We start from the raw sequence: 18,604 nt of genomic DNA, 5'->3' as shown, positions 1-18,604 counted from the left end.
TGGGTGTGAAGTCCAGCTCCCACCACATGCTGATAGGCATGTGTAGGACCCATGGATCTTGAGAGGTTTGTTGTAGCGGGTATTGATAACTGTCCCAGTGGAGATGTGTGTGCAGCTTTTGAATTTATGGTGTAGTCTGACGCTGCTTTGAGTTGGTTGGGTGTATGTCATCCAGTGCACTAAATGCCCCAGTAACAACTGTCTGGGTGAAACCAGACAATCACTACACTCTTGAATTAACTACTACAGAAAAATGATAAAAGACCAACAGACTTTCACCTGTGAGTGAATACTTTTCACAAAATATTCACTCTCTATCTGACTTCTCACTCTTCATCCTCCAAAGGAAACTATACAACACCTTCAAAAGATGAGCCTGGGAACATAAATTAACTGCTAGATACCAAAAATCATGGACTCAATAGACTCACTGGATTTATGGCTCAATACAACAATCTAGAATCTCCTAACCCTCCTTTTTCCTATGATTGCATAAGTGTTAACTGCCCATTTCATCTTGAATGGTCTTTTACATCGTTTTATCTCCGTATGGTAAACATTCTGTTCCACCTTGCATTTAGTTGTGACAATGAGTAACTTTCACAGATGGTGTGAAAATTTCTCTTTCATCAACAGAGATTGGTCCAATAAAAGATACTTCCTTACCCACCTCATTTCTCTAATATCCTAGAAACAACATAGCTACAACAGTACTGCAGTTAATTGTCATAGTATTCATTCCTAAAGTAAATTCAAGAAATATCCTTCCTTCTGTCAATCAGCAAAGTCCAGTCTTGAGGAGCTCTGGCAGTCTTAGGGAAGAGAAGTCATATTTCTTGTATTGAGATTTGCCAGGAAGCTGCATGAGTATTGATATATACATTCACCCATATTTTATATATTGGTTGTTTTAACCTTGGCCATTTTTTTCTGGCAGAAGTCAGTGCTGTAGTGCCCCAGGAAAGATGGAATATCTATATTATATACTTTGTTTTAGGTGTCCATATTTAAAGGATGCTTCTGCTTCCCACCCTGCAGGCACATAGCTATGAAAATCCCATTGTAATGGATCTGCGGACCTGAGCACAATAAAGAATAGGAAAAATTGTCCTTTTTTTCTTTCAAGTAATGAGGTCCACAGATCTGGCCTGCCCTGTAAAAAAAAATTGCATCATCCGGAATAAAGATGGAAATTGACATCCTATTCCCTTGCTGTCACTGACCAACCGATCTGATTCTGGCCCCTAATTACAGTCAGTCTGGAGTAACAGATCTGTGGATCATACTACTTTAAGAAAAGAAACTTTAAAGTAAGTGCAGATACATTTTTCCATTGTGGTGTTTTCTTTAATACTTAGGCTCTCCTACTCCTCCCCCACCCCCAAAACCTCAACATTTAGAATGAAAATGTGGCTGCTGTATCAGATCTCCACCTGACTGAGAAGGAACTCTTGTGTAAACTTCCTTGTTTCTGGAACTGAAGGACCCAAGGTTCTAGGCAGTTACATCCTATCTGGCACAGGAGATAGGGATGAGGATCCACATGAGGATTTGGCCAGCTCCATCTTCTCTAATGACAGACATAGCTATTCCAATTTCCTCCATTTAGCTGAGGTCTTTATTGCTATATTTGTAATGTCAATTTAAACCAGTTCAGTGTGTTAATGTGTAAAGGAACTTTTCTTGTAAAATTTAAGACTGTCAATGCATTCTCTTACTAACTCGAGGATCTGAGCAACTTAAATACTTGTGTTTGTTTGGAAAGTTTTTTCTGTTCCCCTCAAAAAGAAATGAAGGTTTAGCTATTTCAGGGTTCAGTTTCCTGCCACTCCCCCTCTCCCAAACACAGAGGTAAAGTATTTCCTTGAAAAACAGCAAGGAACAGATGCTTTAATCTGTAGTTTACAACTCTCACTTAAATATGAGAGTTTAATTGCTCTTCTTCATTTTGTGTTTTAACTTAAAATTTCTGTTTTAGTTTACGATGGTATCAACATCCTACTGAGGAAGAATTACGAATTCTTGCAGGGAAGCAACAAAGGGGGAAAAGCAAAAAAGATAGGTAAATGTTTTATTTAATAATTTTAAGCACTTTAACATACTGCATGCAATGACTTATTTGCCACCTGATTTTGCCAAAACATTCTTTTCTGTGCTAGGTTATAATTTTGTAATATAATGTGTAGGGCATTGCTTGAGTGCAAGGTGTGCTGCCATTTGCCCTCTACTTCTGTTTTTAACCTACTTAAAATTTATATTTAATGAACTTGGAAGGTGTTTGGTTCAGTCTTTAGTTTAAAAAAAACTCAAATTTGACTTTTTTTAAAAAAGGAATTCTGTCAACACATCTTTTCCTCATAGTATCAGTCTCAAATTTCTTGTTGCATTTCAACATTCTGTTTACTTTGTTTGCTGCAACTGTGTACTGAATTTGGAGATTGAGATATTCTCGAGTAACAGGAAACTCGTTTTAATATTTTGTTACGAGACCTATTATCTTATAATCATTCACAAACTACATCTGTGATCTGTTCACCAGATGTGAAAGCAGTCTTTCTGTATTATTGCTTAGCTTAACTTTCTGACCTGTGTTGACATTCAACTTGAAAATCTGTTGCTCACGCAGATCTTTGAAAATAAAGATTAAGAATTTATACAATATTTCCTTCAACTTTTACAGCTCTAATGTTTAAACTTCTGTCATCAATAAGTCTTTCTCTCATTTTGTTATAACAAATTAGCGCAAAAATAACTAAACGTATAAACTAGTAATATATCAGTCTTGATAGGTATTCATATGAATAGCTATCAATCATTGATACAGACTTACTAGTAATCTGTAAAATTCCTACACCAAAACTTTCAAGATTTGAATTAATATTGCTGAACTGTATATCTCACCAATGCAAACCATAAAAAGCAAGACAAGAAGCAGCTAAGTCATGCAATACCCAACTACTGTCCAATCATCAGTAGTCTTTCTCAACCTGAACTACCTTCTACCATCCCCAGCCTGCATATTTCTCTCATTTAGAAGTCATCATGTGGTTTCAGCTCTGACAAGGAAATACAATACGCCATTATGTGCATATGTACAAACTTCAGTTTTTTTCTATATAAAAATTGCTACTGAATTTAGTAGCAATCAGTAACATAGTTCACCTAGTCTCAATTTTTTTGAAACATGGAAAAAACATCTTGCGGTCACCGTTTGAAACTTGACATGTGCCTATCGTATTTACACACTAATAAAATTGACATACTGTATAACTTATGAAAATCACACCAATCTTATAATAATCATCAGAACATATGAATATATAACCAATAAATGTGGCTGCATGTGTGACTCTGAGTATAGAACAGTTTAGAGGAGTAGAAAAATGGCTTAAACTTGTTTTTATTTGGTGGTTAACAGGAGAACTGGTGTGGCAGGGACCTACATCATCTGACAAGCTGGATCAGGGGTCTCAAACTCAATTTACCTTAGGGCCAGTGCCAGTCCTCAGATCCTCCCAGAGGGCCAATAATATCACTCATGCCCCCCAGAACCCACCCCCCAAAACTCTGCCCCCACAAAAAACTCTACCCTCCACCTGCCTAAGGCTCTGGAAGGGAGTTTGGAGGGGGGAGGAGGTTTGGGTTCTGGGAGAGAGTTTGGGTACAAAAGGGATGAGAGGGGCTCTGGGAGGGAGTTTGTGTGGGGGAGGGGGTCTGGGGTGCAGGCTCTAGAAGGGCATTTGGGTGCTGGTTTCTGGCTCTGGGCTGGGGCAGGTGGTGGGGGTACAGGAGGAAGGAGACGGGTGCAGGCACTGGGAGGGAGTGTGCGGGCTGGGATGTGTGTGTGGGAGTGCAGGCTCTGGGATGGAGTTTTGGGGCTAGGGGTGTGTGGGGAGGGGGTGCAAGCTCTGGGAGGAGGTTGGGGGGTGCAAAACTTACCTGGGGTTCCAAGGCTGGGTGGGCTGGGGGGCCTCCGCATGTTGCTGCCCCCGGGCACCATCCCTGCAGCTTCTCATTTACTGCAGGGGCGCTCAGGGCAGGGGCAGCGCATAGAGGCACAGCCCCACCCCAGGGCTGCAGGGAGGGGCTGGCAGACACGTGGAGTGAGCAGAGAGATGCTGCTCAGCTCTGCTGTGCTGCCGGGACTCCGGGCCATGGTAAATCGCCTGGGGATGGGGGGGCACCTGGGGGCATCAGGTGGGGCCAAGGGAGAGACCAGGCCCTGGAACTGGTGGAGCCCAACGGGCCACACTGAGGAGGTTCGTGGGCCGCAGATGGTCCACGGGCCGCGAGTTTGAGACTCCTGAGCTGGATTGTACTTGCCAACTATTGCAGCATAACAGGCTGTTGTATTCTAAAGGGGGTATGTCTATGTTGGGGGAAAAAAAACAAACAACCCAGGCAGTGAGTCTCAGAGCCTGGGTCTACAGATTCAAGCTTGTGTTATGGTGCTAAAAATAGCAGGGCAGACATTCACACTTAGGCTCTGAGGCTCAGTCTGCTTGCCAGATATCAGAGCCAGAACTCCAGCATGAGCGGGAACATCTACACTGCTGTTTAGTGCTGTAGACCTGGGCTCTGAGATTTGCTGCTGCAAGGTTGTGGGGTTTTTTGTTTTTTTGTTTTTTGTTTTTTTGCAGTGTAGACATACCCTCTCAGGCTTCAAGACTGCAGAGAGCCATGGTCCCAGTCAGTGTTTGTGTTTTGTTCAGATATTAATACACTGTTGAAACCAAATGTTGCCTCTTTTCTTATTGAGCTACAGCCCCTATGTCCTGTGCTGCTGATCCACCCTCTCTTCCAACAACACCAGTTATCTTCAAAGCTGGATAACTGATAATTAATTCCAGTAAATATTTCTCAGCAACTTACAAACTCCAGCTGATGACAGGTGGTATTCTCTCACATGATTTTAACATTACTTTCTGTCAGTCTCCAGCTGAGATGCCTGAGCCTCAGCTTCAAAGCCTCAGATTGGCATTCCTTGTTAATTTAGATGCGCATGTACAATCAGAATACTATTTCAGACTTTGACACGGTAAAGCTAATAAACACCCTCATCTCAGTTATTATCTTGATGTGTGTAGAATTTAACTCAAATTACATTTTTATATATAAAAACTTCAAATATGAAAAATGTTCATCATATAACAACTTTTAAAGAGCTTACTATGGAAATCAAGGTAAATTTATAATAGTGAATAGATTTTTGATTAGTTGTGTGCATGGATTTTACAGAAAATATAACGGTCATATTGAAAATAAACCCCTAACCATTCCTAAGGATATTGATCTTCATCTGGAAACGAAGTCAGTTACTGAAGTGGACACTTTAGGTAAGATAAATTTTTGCAATTGGTTAAATGTTATCCCAAATATATTCTGTGATTACAATATGTTTTTTTCCATCAAGTACATATTATTTGTGATATATACTGGAATATTTTTATGGCTAATGAGAGTGTAAAAACACAGTTTATTACAAAGAAGGAAATTAGCTGAAAAGCAAGAAGTAGAACTCTTCTCTTGTTCCTTGCTTACTATCTGCATTAAAGAGAAGAATGAATAAGAGAAATCCAGCATAACAGATATATATTGCTACAACAGACATCTCTAGCAATGTAAGTGGACACTGGAAAGGATCAGATCATACACAGTGTACTTGAAAACGTGACAGAATATGGTCATATGCTAGTGTAGGAAGATGAGATAATTGGTGGATGTGGAAAATAAACTTTCTTTACAGATAAAACCAGTAGAAGTACAAGGGCGCTGTGGTGGTGGGGAAACCTAAACATCTCAGATATCTGACATTCTAAAGTAAAATATTTAGAAACCACAAGGAGATGCTAGAGGAAACAAGCAAATGCAAATAACTTAAGTTCCTGGGATGGAGGTTATGTCCCTAAAATATCAGGACTATGGCCACGTCCAGACTAGGAATTAAAATCGATTTTAGATACGCAACTTCAGCTACGTGAATAACGTAGCTGAAGTCGAATTTCTAAAATCGAGGTACTCACCAGTCTGGACGGCGCGGCATCGATGTCCGCGGCTCTCCGTGTCGATTCCGGAACTCCGTTCGGATTGATGGAGTTCCGGAATCGATGTAAGCGCGCTCGGGGATCGATACACCGCGTCCAGACTAGACGCGATATATCGATCCCCGAGCAATCGATTTTAACCCGCCGATGCCGCGGGTTAGTCTGGACGAGGGCTGAGACACATAGCTATTATTAATAAGACATGTGTTGTGTTGAGAAGGAGAACCCCCACAGAGCTTAAGTTGGCCATTACAGTGATTAAAATGTTTAATCAAAAACAGAAAGACACAATGTTTGTAACTAGCTTGTGAGCAAGGAAAGAATTTACAAATGTCAGTAAGTACAAAATAAGATGACTATTTCTCTAAAGAGCCTTCCTGACAGCAAAGCAAAGTTCTGCTAGAAAAAGATGATGATTAGCACATCTGCAGACCTTAGACTGTATCATTTAAAAAAAAGATTAAATTATCATGCATTGAAATAACAGAATTACAACCAATTTAGTTGTTTTGATTACAGTTAAATTAAGACAAGTGCTTTGCCAGAAGGCTTTGACTTAGTCTCTGAAGTTGTAAGGTGTGAAAGGGTTAGAGAAGATTAGTGTGCATTTCTTACATTTTAGAGTTAGGAGCTTCACTTCGATGCAGTTGCTAAAGTTGACAGGAGAGAAGTTTTCTCTGTGCAAACCACCTATTATGAGGAGGCCTGGCATACCAGTGGTTTCTAGCCAAATAATTTCAGATTATTTTGCAAACCAGCAGAGACCATCAAAATCTGGAAGAATCTTTTGATTTTTAGAAGAGTGGAGGAGCAATTCCACACACAAGGTTAAGCATACATTACAGTTAAATTGTTAAGCACTTAGATGACAATATTTAATGTAGATAGAACCCAAAATATTTGCTACTTTATCTTGAATTGCAGCTGGAAATAAATTGGAAGTCCATTTCATAATTGGAATTTAAGTGCAGGACTCTCCTTTCAGAAAGCATCACTAAGCAAGCAGTGCATAAAACCTGAATACTAAATAATACTTCATAATACTTGAACTTTCTGCATTAGATGAGGTCTCTAAATGGAATTCATGTGTTAACCCTGTGTACTTTGTGTTACAATAATCCAGTCCAGAAGTGAAAAAGGCCTGGATAAATTACCAAGTACAGAAGAGCAAAAGCACTGTTTTGCTGCTGCTTTTGCTACTTGAATATGTTAGATCTGCTATATGTTAAAGAAACTTTAAGAATATTTTCTTTTAATCACATGATCCCTCTTTCATTTTGTCATTGCTTGCCTTAAAACATTTCACTTATGCTTTTGGTTCATGAAAACCTTTATTTTTCAGCATTGCATTATTTTCCTGAATATCAGTGGTTGGTGGATTTCACAGTTTCAGCTACAGTGGTGTACTTGGTAACTGAAGCCTACTACAGTTTGATGAAGCCCTCGCAGGAAATGAATATTAGCATAGTCTGGTGTCTGCTTGTTTTGGCTTTTGCCATGTATCCTTTGCGGTGTTCCTAAATCATTTTATTTACTATTTTTCAAATGATAACTTGTATCCCCTGTAATTTGCAGATGGTAATAGTGGATTGTTTATTGCAGAATTAACATTTGGAAAAGGATCCTGGATGCCAGTGACATTATCTATGCATTCTGCGTTCAATAGTTTTAGTCCTAATACCAGATTGTGTTCATGAGTGTGTGACTTTTACTTCATTTTTTGATAAAAGGGAAATGTTAATGCTGACTTGTAAACCTGCAATATCAGCCTTGTCACAATGTTGTAGTATTTCTGAACTAACTTTGTTTTGCTGAACTATACAATCAAGGAGAAAAGGTACAAAAAAGATGACAGCAAAAATCTTAGTGTTAATATGAGCAGAACGATATGTCCAGCTGCCATATAAACAAGTCTATTAATTGCTGCTGGAGGCAGGTTTGAAGGAGAATGTAATGTTGAGAATAGGAATCAGTCATTTGAGTCATCATAGGGAGTCATTTGAGAGGTAACAGATTAGGAAGTGAGAAGGAGTGTAGGCAGATGAGAGCAGTGGGTGTGATATTGTACAGAACTTCAGAGATGAAGAATTGAACATAATGTAGAAGTATAGTGAAAACTGTGCAGAGGCATATAACGTCAGAACAGCTAGAGAGGTAGCTAACTGTTTGGTTATGCTGGAGCAGGTGAATGTAAGAGACAGGAATGCATGAGGTGGTAGTTGCAATAGCCAGTGAGAAATGACCAGTTTTTTACTTCTATGGAATGGAGAGGAAACAGTTGACTTTAGAGATGGAAGGTGACGAAGCACCTGACTTGCGTGAGAGCCTGATTATGAAGGGAGCAGAGCCAGAGGTGAGTTAGGAGGCAAACTGAATGACTTCCTTCCTGTTCCAACGTCTACTAGCCAGACATTGAAAGCTGCTATGGTAGGTTTAATACCAGATGGATACTCCACGGGAGTTCCTGTTGTGACCCATCCTTGGTATCAGTGCCAGCTAATAGGTGTCAAGTAAAACTTTGGAGCCCTGTTAATGAGCTGGCACAACCTTTGCATCTGTATATGTTCTGCTTATCTATATCTGTTAATAGAATGTATGCCTTGATTGTACTGATAAGTTACCCAATATACCCTGAAAAACAGATGAGATCCAGAAAACATTTGCAGTCAGTTACTAGCTGGATTGTCATCCTTGGAGGAGCTTGCTTTGTTAGCATAGTACTTGTAAAGCAGGGATTCAGTTAATGTAAAGATGATGTAATCTCATTTTGTTGTACCATAAAATATCAATATTTGACTTATCCAATTTAGGTCTAATGCATATTTATGCAGGCTTTAAAATAGGCAAAATTACCTTGCTTGTTTCTTGGCAACATGTGCACTAGAAATATGAAACCATTTCCCTGGTTTTTAGGGAAGGAAGAAGAGGGGAAACTAGTTGTATATACCTTACCTCAACTGGGAGAGCAGAGGTGAGGAAGAATAATGTGCATTTGGGCACATTATGAAAGAATGGAAAGTGGCAGCAGTCCACTTCAAAGACTTTTCTCCACTGGCTTTCGCACTGTCCAAGGCATGGTACTGTCTTACTAGAAAGTAATTAGAAAGCAATGTCTAGTCGTCATGCAACTTAAATAATGCTGTAGCTAGGATATTAAGTCTTTGCTTTCATTTTTATAAATGATTTGGATGTAAATCTTAATATAACTGTTATTTATATTAATGATTCAGTTTAAAGCAGGGGTAGGCAACCTATAGCATTTGTGCCAAAGGTGGCACGCGAGCTGATTTTCAGTGGCACTCACACTGCCCAGGTCCTGGCCACCGGTCCAGGAGCCTCTGCATTTTAATTTAATTTTAAATAAAGCTTCTTAAACATTTTAAAAACCTTATTTATTTTACATACAATAATAGGTTAGTTATATATTGTAGACTTACAGAAAGTCACCTTCTAAAAATGTTAAAATGTATTACTGGGACACAAAACCTTAAATTAGGGTGAATAAATGAAGTCTCGGCACACCACTTCTGAAAGGTTGCCGACCCCTGGTTTAAAGTATACAGAATATACATATCCCAGGCTATAGGTGCCCTGAGTATTAAAAAAAAGAAAAAAAAATCTGTGATAGAAGAAAATGGAGAAAAAATAACATCACTACACATGTAACCTAACCCTTATCCAGCGAAGGTAACACAACTAATCATATCCCTAATTCTTCAATGACCTCTTTGCTCCATAGACCTCATCCTTCTCAATACCTTAACCAAAAACACAGGGTTTACAGCACCTCCGTAAGGCTTGTTATATTTGAGCTATTGTAAGTTGAAAGGGATAGTGGATTTCAGAACTTGAGGAGCTTTCACATAAAATGTCCTGTGACAAGCTCCTCTTTCAAAGGGAGTACCAGCTCATACTTGTCTGCTGACCATAATTGTGAAAGTATTGTGTGGCTTGCCTATCCCTGCCTGCCTTCCCCATTTTGGCCCTTATTGGTCAAAATCAACACCTTAAACTGTATCTGGACACCAATGTAGTTAGTGTTTAAAAAAAAAAAAAAAAAAAGGTTTCAGGTGCTTGGGCAAAGATACACCCCCTAACATGTAAGTGGCTACATTCTGGACTAGCTTCATTTTTCCAGATAGTTTTAAGGAGTAGTCCATGTATGTATATTGGAGAAGTCATAGGTGATGGAGATGTGGATTATGATGGCATTTGAGATAAGTGGTTGCAACCTTCTGTTCAGATGCAGATGATAAAACACAGACCTGGTTGCAACTTCCATTCCATCTATGAACAAGTGTAAAGCCAACAAAAACCCCAAGTTGCATTTATGGGAAACAAATGATGGACATGCATATTTTCAGTCTTAAAGGTGCACACAACCATTACTCAAGTATCAGAGAGGTAGCCGTGTTAGTGTGGATCTGTAAAAGCAGCAGTGTCTCCTGTGGCATCTTATGGACTAACAGACATATTGGAGCATGAGCTTTTGTGGATGAATACCTACTTTATCGGATGCATGGCCATTACTGTAGCTGCTGGATATTTACCCCAACATTTCTAAGTTTTATCTGGATTCAGCCTCAGACTCACTCAAGCACTGAAAGAGGTGCTCTAATTGCACTCCAGATTGGATGCAATGGAAATGAAGAGCTGGCATCATCAGCATATTGAGCGCCTTAGGCCAGATTTCCTCAGTAGGCTTCCTAAAAGACCTCAAACACAACAAGAAGTGTGGCATAGAAGAAACTTTCCAGGACCTGTACACTAAAGCTCATGAGGCAGAAGAGCTATTACTCTCTGGGTTCCCTTTAAGAGGAAAGAGTGAAACCAGTAACAGACAGCACCTTCCAGTCCCATGAAGATCTACAAGTGATTTAATAACTTCAGGGTTAGTGGAATTGAAGGTGGTGATAAATCTAATATCAGCATGAACACCTGGTCTTTATCTACTTCCCAGGGGAGATCTTTGGTCCTTCTGATCATACTCTGTGCCATAACCAAATCAAGATTGACACAGGTCAAAGTCCAAGGAATCAAGATACTGTGAGTTGACGCATCTTTTACAAACTTAAGCAAAAAGTCACATATCTTCCCAGTTATGTGTGACTGGGAAGATAGTGTGAAGTTTCTTTTAAAGTATAAACTGCACACACGCTTCCCAAAAAGGGAATGAGCGTGTCCACTAGTAAAGGACTCAGTACTTCCCTACTGGCTTCCAGAGAATGCTCGCCATTTGCCCCTTCCCCTCCATGGATGCAGATTGGTCCAAATCCATTTGGTGTTACCTGAAAAGTATCATGAAATTCCCTTGCTTTGGGAGAGATTGTCATTAGCAATAGAATGGAGACAGCTATCAGTCTGTGAGGGTGGACCACCAAAATGGATCACTTGCCCTGACAAGAGCAGTGAACCACAACCTCATTTGTTCTATGGAATATCTATAAATCTCGCCCTTCAATGTCTAATCTTTTTTAAAAAAAAATAGATCCCCACTTGAGCCTAAGGGTGAGCCACCTAAAACAATTCCATGGTCACAATGATGGATATAAAATCCTCAGCCAACTCGGAAGACCTATGTCATTAGTCACTTAGCATATAGAGGCTCCCTTGCTGAAGTAGTGAAGAACGTCATCCTCTCATGGAATTTGCACTGCTAGGATAGTTGGACTACACAATTAGCCCAACATAAACTTACTTCAGCTCTCATACTAAATACTATGTCTATCAGCTCTAGCTCTAGAGTAGGAGAAACCCTAGATTTTTAGGTGGGATGTGAAAAGCAGAGCTGCACAACCTCGTCAACTACCCACCTTCAGATCATGCTGCAGTGACTAGCCAGCAGAAGCTAGCTATGTCAGAATTGGCCAACGTCTGTCATCTAGCCGAGTTTGTTATACATGAAAGGCTCTGTGTTCTTATTCTTAAAATACCATGTTTTTTCAGTGCTTCGCCACTGACTTAGTATTCTTTGTTTCATATTATTGAATGCAGTCTTTCTTTCATTATATCCGCCCAAGTAATAAAAAACAAAACAAATGACGCTAAGATTAGATATTTCAATCTAGATTTCTAGGAGATTTAAATCTTCTCCTACCTTGTTTTCCTTTACTAACAAACAAAGGGACCAAGGATTTAAAGGCCTTGTAATTAAATTCCATTTCTACAAACTTCCATAGCTCTCATCATCTGACAGCTTTGCTACCCTCTTGGCTTGTCTACGGTGGTCACTGAAGGAATGCTGCTGGACACCAGCATATAAGAACGGCCATTCTGGGTCAGACCAATGGTCCAGCTACACCACTTTCCTCTGTCTGACAGCGGCTAGTGCCAATTGCTTCAGAGAATGAACAGAAAAGAGCAATTTTAAGTGATCCATCCCTCACTGTCCAATCCCAGCTTCTGCTAGTTAGAGTTTAGGGATACCTAAGCACCTCCAAGGCAGAGTACAAAGGCTATTGGAAGTGATCACCATCCGATGCTGGACCCTGAACAGAGTCCACCAAATAATACCTCACCCCCAGATTGACCCAGAAACCCACCTGTTGAAAGCCGCCTTAAAGCTACGACTCTAAGTCCTGATGAAATCCACATTTTTAAAAAAAATTTCCCTGGCCAGGGTAAAGTTGTCCTCATAATTCTTTTACTATCCTCCACATGACATTGTCATGCTGAATCTCACCTGACCCTACATCAGAATTTAGGGAAATACGACGCGTACTAATACTCTTGCTTTTTCCCGATCACAGATATCCAGACCCGGTGAAAAGCACCCCCATCACACTGGAAGACGTTGCCAGCAATAACTCAGTGCCATGCTGCTCAACTATTTAAAAAAAAATACGTAACTTAACCAGGCAAATAAGCCAAATTCTAGTCCCTCTCTGACCATGTGAGATGTTGCAAAATATTGTGACAAGCTTTCAAAAGAGAATATTTGATGGAAATAATTATACCACAGTTGCATGAAACTTATGGTTGTCGTCTTATATCAGATTCCTAAGGTGATGATAATCTGTTTATAAGCCACATTGTTTTATGCAAGCAAGCTGTGCTTTAGGAAGATTGTAAATTGTAAACAAAACTGCTGACCGTAGGGGGTTTGGGTTGTAGTGGGTACGGTATTGAAATTTTTTTAGTTTAGCTATACTTTTCCCCTATATCTAGTTTTTTTTATACCATACATCTACATGTGATCATATCCTCTTAACATACTGCAATATACACTTTAAGGGACTGTTGTTTTGATACATAAGAAAATTATGTGCAATGAATATTTTTGAATGCTATAAGTCGTCTCTACACATTTTAATATAATGTGGAAATCAGCATATGACTGGAGTCCATTAAATGGAACTCCTGTGTGCACTGTTACAATTATACATCTGCAGTCAACCATTACAGTTGAGGAGTAGACTATATATAGTACTCTATCTCTTCTCTTCCTTTTTGAAAGATCTTAGCATGTGCATGGCTCTGCTTATCTGCAGAGTTTGCTTTCAGAAAGAGAATCTGGAGAAGTATTTTTATTTGGACTAGTGGATGGGAAAAATGTAAAATTGCTGATTGTTTTCTGTAATAATTTTATACATGGTCCCAAATAATCATTTGCTCATTTCTTTTTAGTGGTTGTGTATTGGCTATAAAGAAAACTTTTTAATCTTGTAGTCTAAGAAGAAGAAAAAAGTCATAAATTTCTAAGTTAAGGTAAAACTTTTAAAACAAAAGCAAATCCTGTATGGGATCGGGGGAAACAGTTCAAATACTGGAAATAATAGAAACATTAAAGTTACTTGGGGTGGTATTTTACCTTTGACCTACCATTGAACATGTATTCCATCATGTATGGCATGCCTATGTGTGCAAAGTATTTTCAAGTGTCCTCCTTTAGCCAGTATGTCTGGCAGTTCATCCATCCATCTTGATATACAGACGCATGTTAAATCCCATATATTCTTGAAGTTTGCATATACGCCTTAAGAAATCTGCAGCAGCTTGCAGACATAGAAATATGGCCACTGTAGTTTATGTAGCATGGTAAATATCCAGTGCACAAGGGTATTACAAGGATTAATGTCTGTAGCTACGGGAAACCTGACCTTTGGAGATAGTAAAGGTAACTGGTTTATATGATGTAAGGCAGCGGTTCACAAACTATGGGGTAAGCCTCCCAAGGGAGGTGTGAGCTGTGTGCTTTCTTTTCTTTTAAAAAGGGCTCGTGCAGAGGGGCCATAAACACCTGGAAGGCGGGGATAAAGGGAACAGCCATAGCCCGCCCACTCTTCTTCGAGTGCTTGCTCATATCCATTCAAGTTAGGTGTGCGCGCGCTGCGTGCACGTTTGTCGGAAGATTTTTACCCTAGCAACACTCGTTGGGTCGGCTGGGTCGCCCCCTGGAGTGGCGCCACCATGGCGCCGGATATATACCCCTGCCGACCCAACCGTTCCTCAGTTCCTTCTTACCGCCCATGTCGGTTGTTGGAACAGTGGAGCGCGGCTTAGCTGTCCTCCACTCCCCTAGCTACTCATAATTTCTTTGATATCTTTGTTGTATATAGTTGGAATTTATATAATTACAGTTAGTTTGATAGTTTTTTAGATAGTTAGTGTATATAGTTAAGCGGGGTTTGGGCATTAGCCGCTTCCCCGCACCTGGTGCCGGGGCCCATGCCCGTTTCACCCTGATTCAAACCTTGCTCGGCCTGCCACAAGCCGATGCCTACAGGAGATCCCCATGACTCCTGTCTCAAGTGCCTCGGGGAATCGCACATTACAGATAAGTGCCGTATTTGCAAGGCATTGAAGCCGAGGACGAAGAAAAAGAGAGACTTTCTCCTAAAGAATCTCCTCGTGGAGGCAGCTCTGAACCCTCCACCCTCGGCACCGAGCGCTGAGCTCTCTGCTAGAAGCGCTCCTCCAGCACCGGACTGTGCCGGCACCGCTAAGACGCCGCGGCACCGGCCATCTCCGGCGCAGGGAAGTGCTCGGCACGGATCTCTCTCCCTGAAACTGAGGAGATTGAAGTCCTCCACTACCTCTGTGCCCTCTGCGCTGCAGACGCAGCCTCATTCGGACTGCCTGGCACCTACACGTGCCGCGGCACTGACTGCTGCAGTACCGTTGACTCCAGTCCCGCAGGGGCCGTCGAGTCTTGTCCCTGAGAGCTCCCTGCCGAGGCCTGTGGTTGAGCTTACGGTCCCCTCTACACTGGAGACATTCTCCGCAGTCAGGGACCTCATAGCTATGACAGAGTCTGTCCTGCCTCAACCCTCGGCACCGCCGGTGCGGGCATTACACTCGATAGGCAAGCCAGCCCTGATGAGACTGCCTTCAGTTGACCCGGCAGATCGGCACCGATCATGATCCAGATCCCGGCGCAGTTCGTGGTCCCATCGATGATCACGGTCCCGACGCCGCTCGCAGTCCCGGCATCGCTTGCCTCTTCGGTACCGGTCGTACTTGCAGCATAGATCGACGTCTCGGCCTCCGGCTCGATACTTGCGGTACCGCTCCAGCTCCTGGCACCGGGACTCTCGCAGCCTTTCCCAACGCAGACCTTCGAGATCCAGGTCGACCTCCCGGCACCGTGCAGGTCGCAGGCCCCGATCTCGTTCTCGATATCGATATGGCTCCAGGTACTGATCCCCGGTGCTGAGGAAATCAGCAACGGCGAGAGAGGACGACTCTTACCAGGATCTTTCAGCCCCTCCCTGGCTGTCCCGGCACCTGTCCGTGTCTTCGCAGGGGGACAGTTCGTACGCCCAGGACAGAGACTCCGATGTGTCTGCCAGGATATTCCACGAGCCCCAGTCCCAAGATCATGGCCCTCACCAGTGGGCATTCTGGACACCTTGGGCATATTATCAGGCCCAAGGTGCACATCCAGGCCCATCTCACTCTGCCGCATCGGAGCACCGGGTGCCGGAAGCCACTATAAGCCGCCCTCCTCCTCCTCCTGCTTCAGAGGAAGTGCCGGTCCAGCCACAAGACTCCCAGATCCCAAGGGAGACAGAGGCTGGCCACCAAGAAGAAACCTCAACTGACCCGCTTGTCCTTGGTCTATCCTCATCCTCCTCCCCTGACGAGGCGGTAGCTGGAACATCATCTGTAAGCCCTCTGCCAGTTGACCTGAGGGCCCACCAGGACTTCCTCAGGCATGTGGCACTAAATATAAACTTGCAAGTCGAGGAGGTCCCGAAGGTAGCGGACCCAGTGGTGGACATTTTATCATCTGATGCCCCCATGAGAGTGGCCCTCCCCTTTATCCAGACGATCCAGGCCAATGCCAACACAATCTGGCAGTCTCCAGCCTCTATCCCACCTGCTGCCTGGGGAGTGGAACGTAAATATATGGTGCCCTCCAAGGGCTACGAATACTTATACGTCCATCCTCCTCCCTGCTCCCTCGTTGTCCAGTCGTTCAATGAGAGAGAACGCCATGGCCAGCAGGCCCCAGCCCCAAAATCAAAGGATGCGAGGCGCATGGACTTGCTGGGGCGCAAAGTCTACTCTGCAGGGGCACTCCAACTCCGCGTGGCTAATCAGCAAGCCCTCCTTAGCTGCTATAACTATAATACCTGGGCGGCAGCAGACAAGTTTAAGGGGTTGCTCCCGCAAGACTCCCGGCAGGAATTTGCGAGCAATTCCTCCTTCAGGAGGTGCAGATGCTCCTTGCCAAAGGAGCCATAGAGGAGGTACCAAAACACAAAAGGGGCACGGGGTTTTACTCCCGCTACTTCCTAATCCCCAAAGCAAAGGGAGGTCTCAGACCTATCCTGGATCTGTGGGAACTCAACAAATTCATGATAAAGTTGAAGTTCCGCATGGTATCCCTGGGGACCATCATCCCATCTCTGGATCCCGGAGACTGGTATGCCGCCCTCGACATGAAAGATACATATTTTCACATAGCCATCTACCCTCCTCACAGGAGGTACCTCTGGTTCGTAGCCAACCACCAACATTTTCAGTTCGCGGTCCTACCATTCGGCCTCTCTACAGCCCCAAGAGTATTTACGAAATGCATGGCTGTAGTTGCCGCCCACCTCTGCCACTGTCGGATACACGTTTTTCCGTATCTAGACGACTGGCTCATCTGAGGGACTTCAGAGGCACAAGTCACACATCATGTCGGCATTGTCAAGGACCTTTTCCTACATCTAGGCCTGATGATCAATGTGGAAAAATCCACTCTGATTCCCACTCAGCGGATAGACTTTATTGGCGCCACCCTGGACTCCAATCTCGCCAGAGCCTGCTTACCGCTTCCCTGGTTCCAGGCAATGGTGGCCATCATCCAGAGCCTGCAAGCTGTTCCGTTGACTTCGGTTCGCACTTGCCTCGGTCTCCTGGGTCACATGGCCTGCACGTTTGTGATGAAACACGCCAGACTGCGCCTTCGTCCCCTCCAATCGTGGCTCAACTCACTGTACCGACCAGGCAGAGATGCCATAGACATGATAGTCACCGTTCCCCCGAGCATCCTAGGCTCCTTCGAATGGTGGCTGACCCCCTCTCTGGTGTGTGCAGGGCTGCCGTTCCATTTGCCCCAGCCCTCAATGCCCCTGATGACGGACGCGTCATCTCTCGACTGGAGTGCTCACCTCGGACATCTACGCACTCAAGGCCTTTGGTCATCTCAGGAGCTGGCCTTGCAAATCAGTGTCCGGGAGCTGAGAGCAGTCCGCTTGCTTGCCAGGCATTTCAGCAGCACTTGGAAGGCCATTGTGTGTCAATATTCACAGACAACACAACAGCCATGTACTATATAAACAAACAGGGCGGGGCAAGGTCCTCGACCCTTTGTCAGGAAGCTATACGACTCTGGGATTTTTGTATAGCCCACTCTATAGACTTCATAGCATCCTTTCTCCTGGGGTTTCGAAACACTCTGGTGAATCGCCTCAGCAGATCCTTCCTTTCTTACGAGTGGTCGCTTTGCCTGGATGTTATTCTTTCGGTCTTCCGGAAGTGGGGATTTCCCCATGTAGACCTCTTCGCGTCCCATGAGAACAGGAAATGCCAGATATTCTTTTCCTTTCAAGGCCTCTCTCAGGGTTCGATAGCGGACGCTTTCCTGGTACCATGGATGACTCACCTGCTCTACACTTTTCCACCGTTCCCGCTCGTCCACAGGGTCCTGCTGAAAGTACGCAGGGACAGAGCCCACTTAATCATGATTGCTCCAGCGTGGCCCAGGCAGTACTGGTACACCATGTTGCTCGACCTGTCAATAGCCAGCCCCATCCCTCTACCTCTTCACCCGGACCTGATTACTCAGGACCACGGCAAACTTCACCACCCAGACCTACAGTCCCTCCATCTCACGGCATGGCTCCTAAGTGGTTGACCCAGTCTGAGTTGCGTTGCTCTGCCCCAGTGCAACAAGTACTCTTGGGTAGCAGAAAGCCTTCCACTAGATCAACATATCTGGCCAAGTGGAAGCGTTTCTCATGCTGGTGCGGAGAGCAGAACGTTCTTCCCGCCGAGGTCTCAATCCCCACCATCTTGGACTACCTCTGGTCTCTTAAACAGCAGGGCCTAGCGGTATCATCATTGAG

At 43.3% G+C, this 18,604-nt stretch overlaps 1 protein-coding gene across 4 annotated transcripts in view; it reads left to right on the top strand.

Moving 5' to 3' along the window:
- TMEM161B (transmembrane protein 161B) overlaps positions 1-18,604 on the top strand; it is a 75,465-nt gene that overhangs the window by 30,369 nt on the left and 26,492 nt on the right. For all 4 annotated transcript variants that reach the window (XM_050944817.1, XM_050944816.1, XM_050944815.1 and 1 more), the window contains 3 exons: positions 1,979-2,062; positions 5,239-5,336; positions 7,387-7,543. In XM_050944817.1, coding sequence (XP_050800774.1) covers positions 1,979-2,062; positions 5,239-5,336; positions 7,387-7,543 — 339 coding nt within the window. The remainder of the gene's footprint in view (positions 1-1,978; positions 2,063-5,238; positions 5,337-7,386; positions 7,544-18,604) is intronic.

The sequence above is a fragment of the Gopherus flavomarginatus genome, chromosome 3 (assembly GCF_025201925.1).
Source record: "Gopherus flavomarginatus isolate rGopFla2 chromosome 3, rGopFla2.mat.asm, whole genome shotgun sequence".
NCBI lineage: Eukaryota > Metazoa > Chordata > Testudines > Testudinidae > Gopherus > Gopherus flavomarginatus.
Note: the sequence above shows the minus strand (reverse complement) of the source record. Positions and strands in the feature narration are given on the sequence as shown.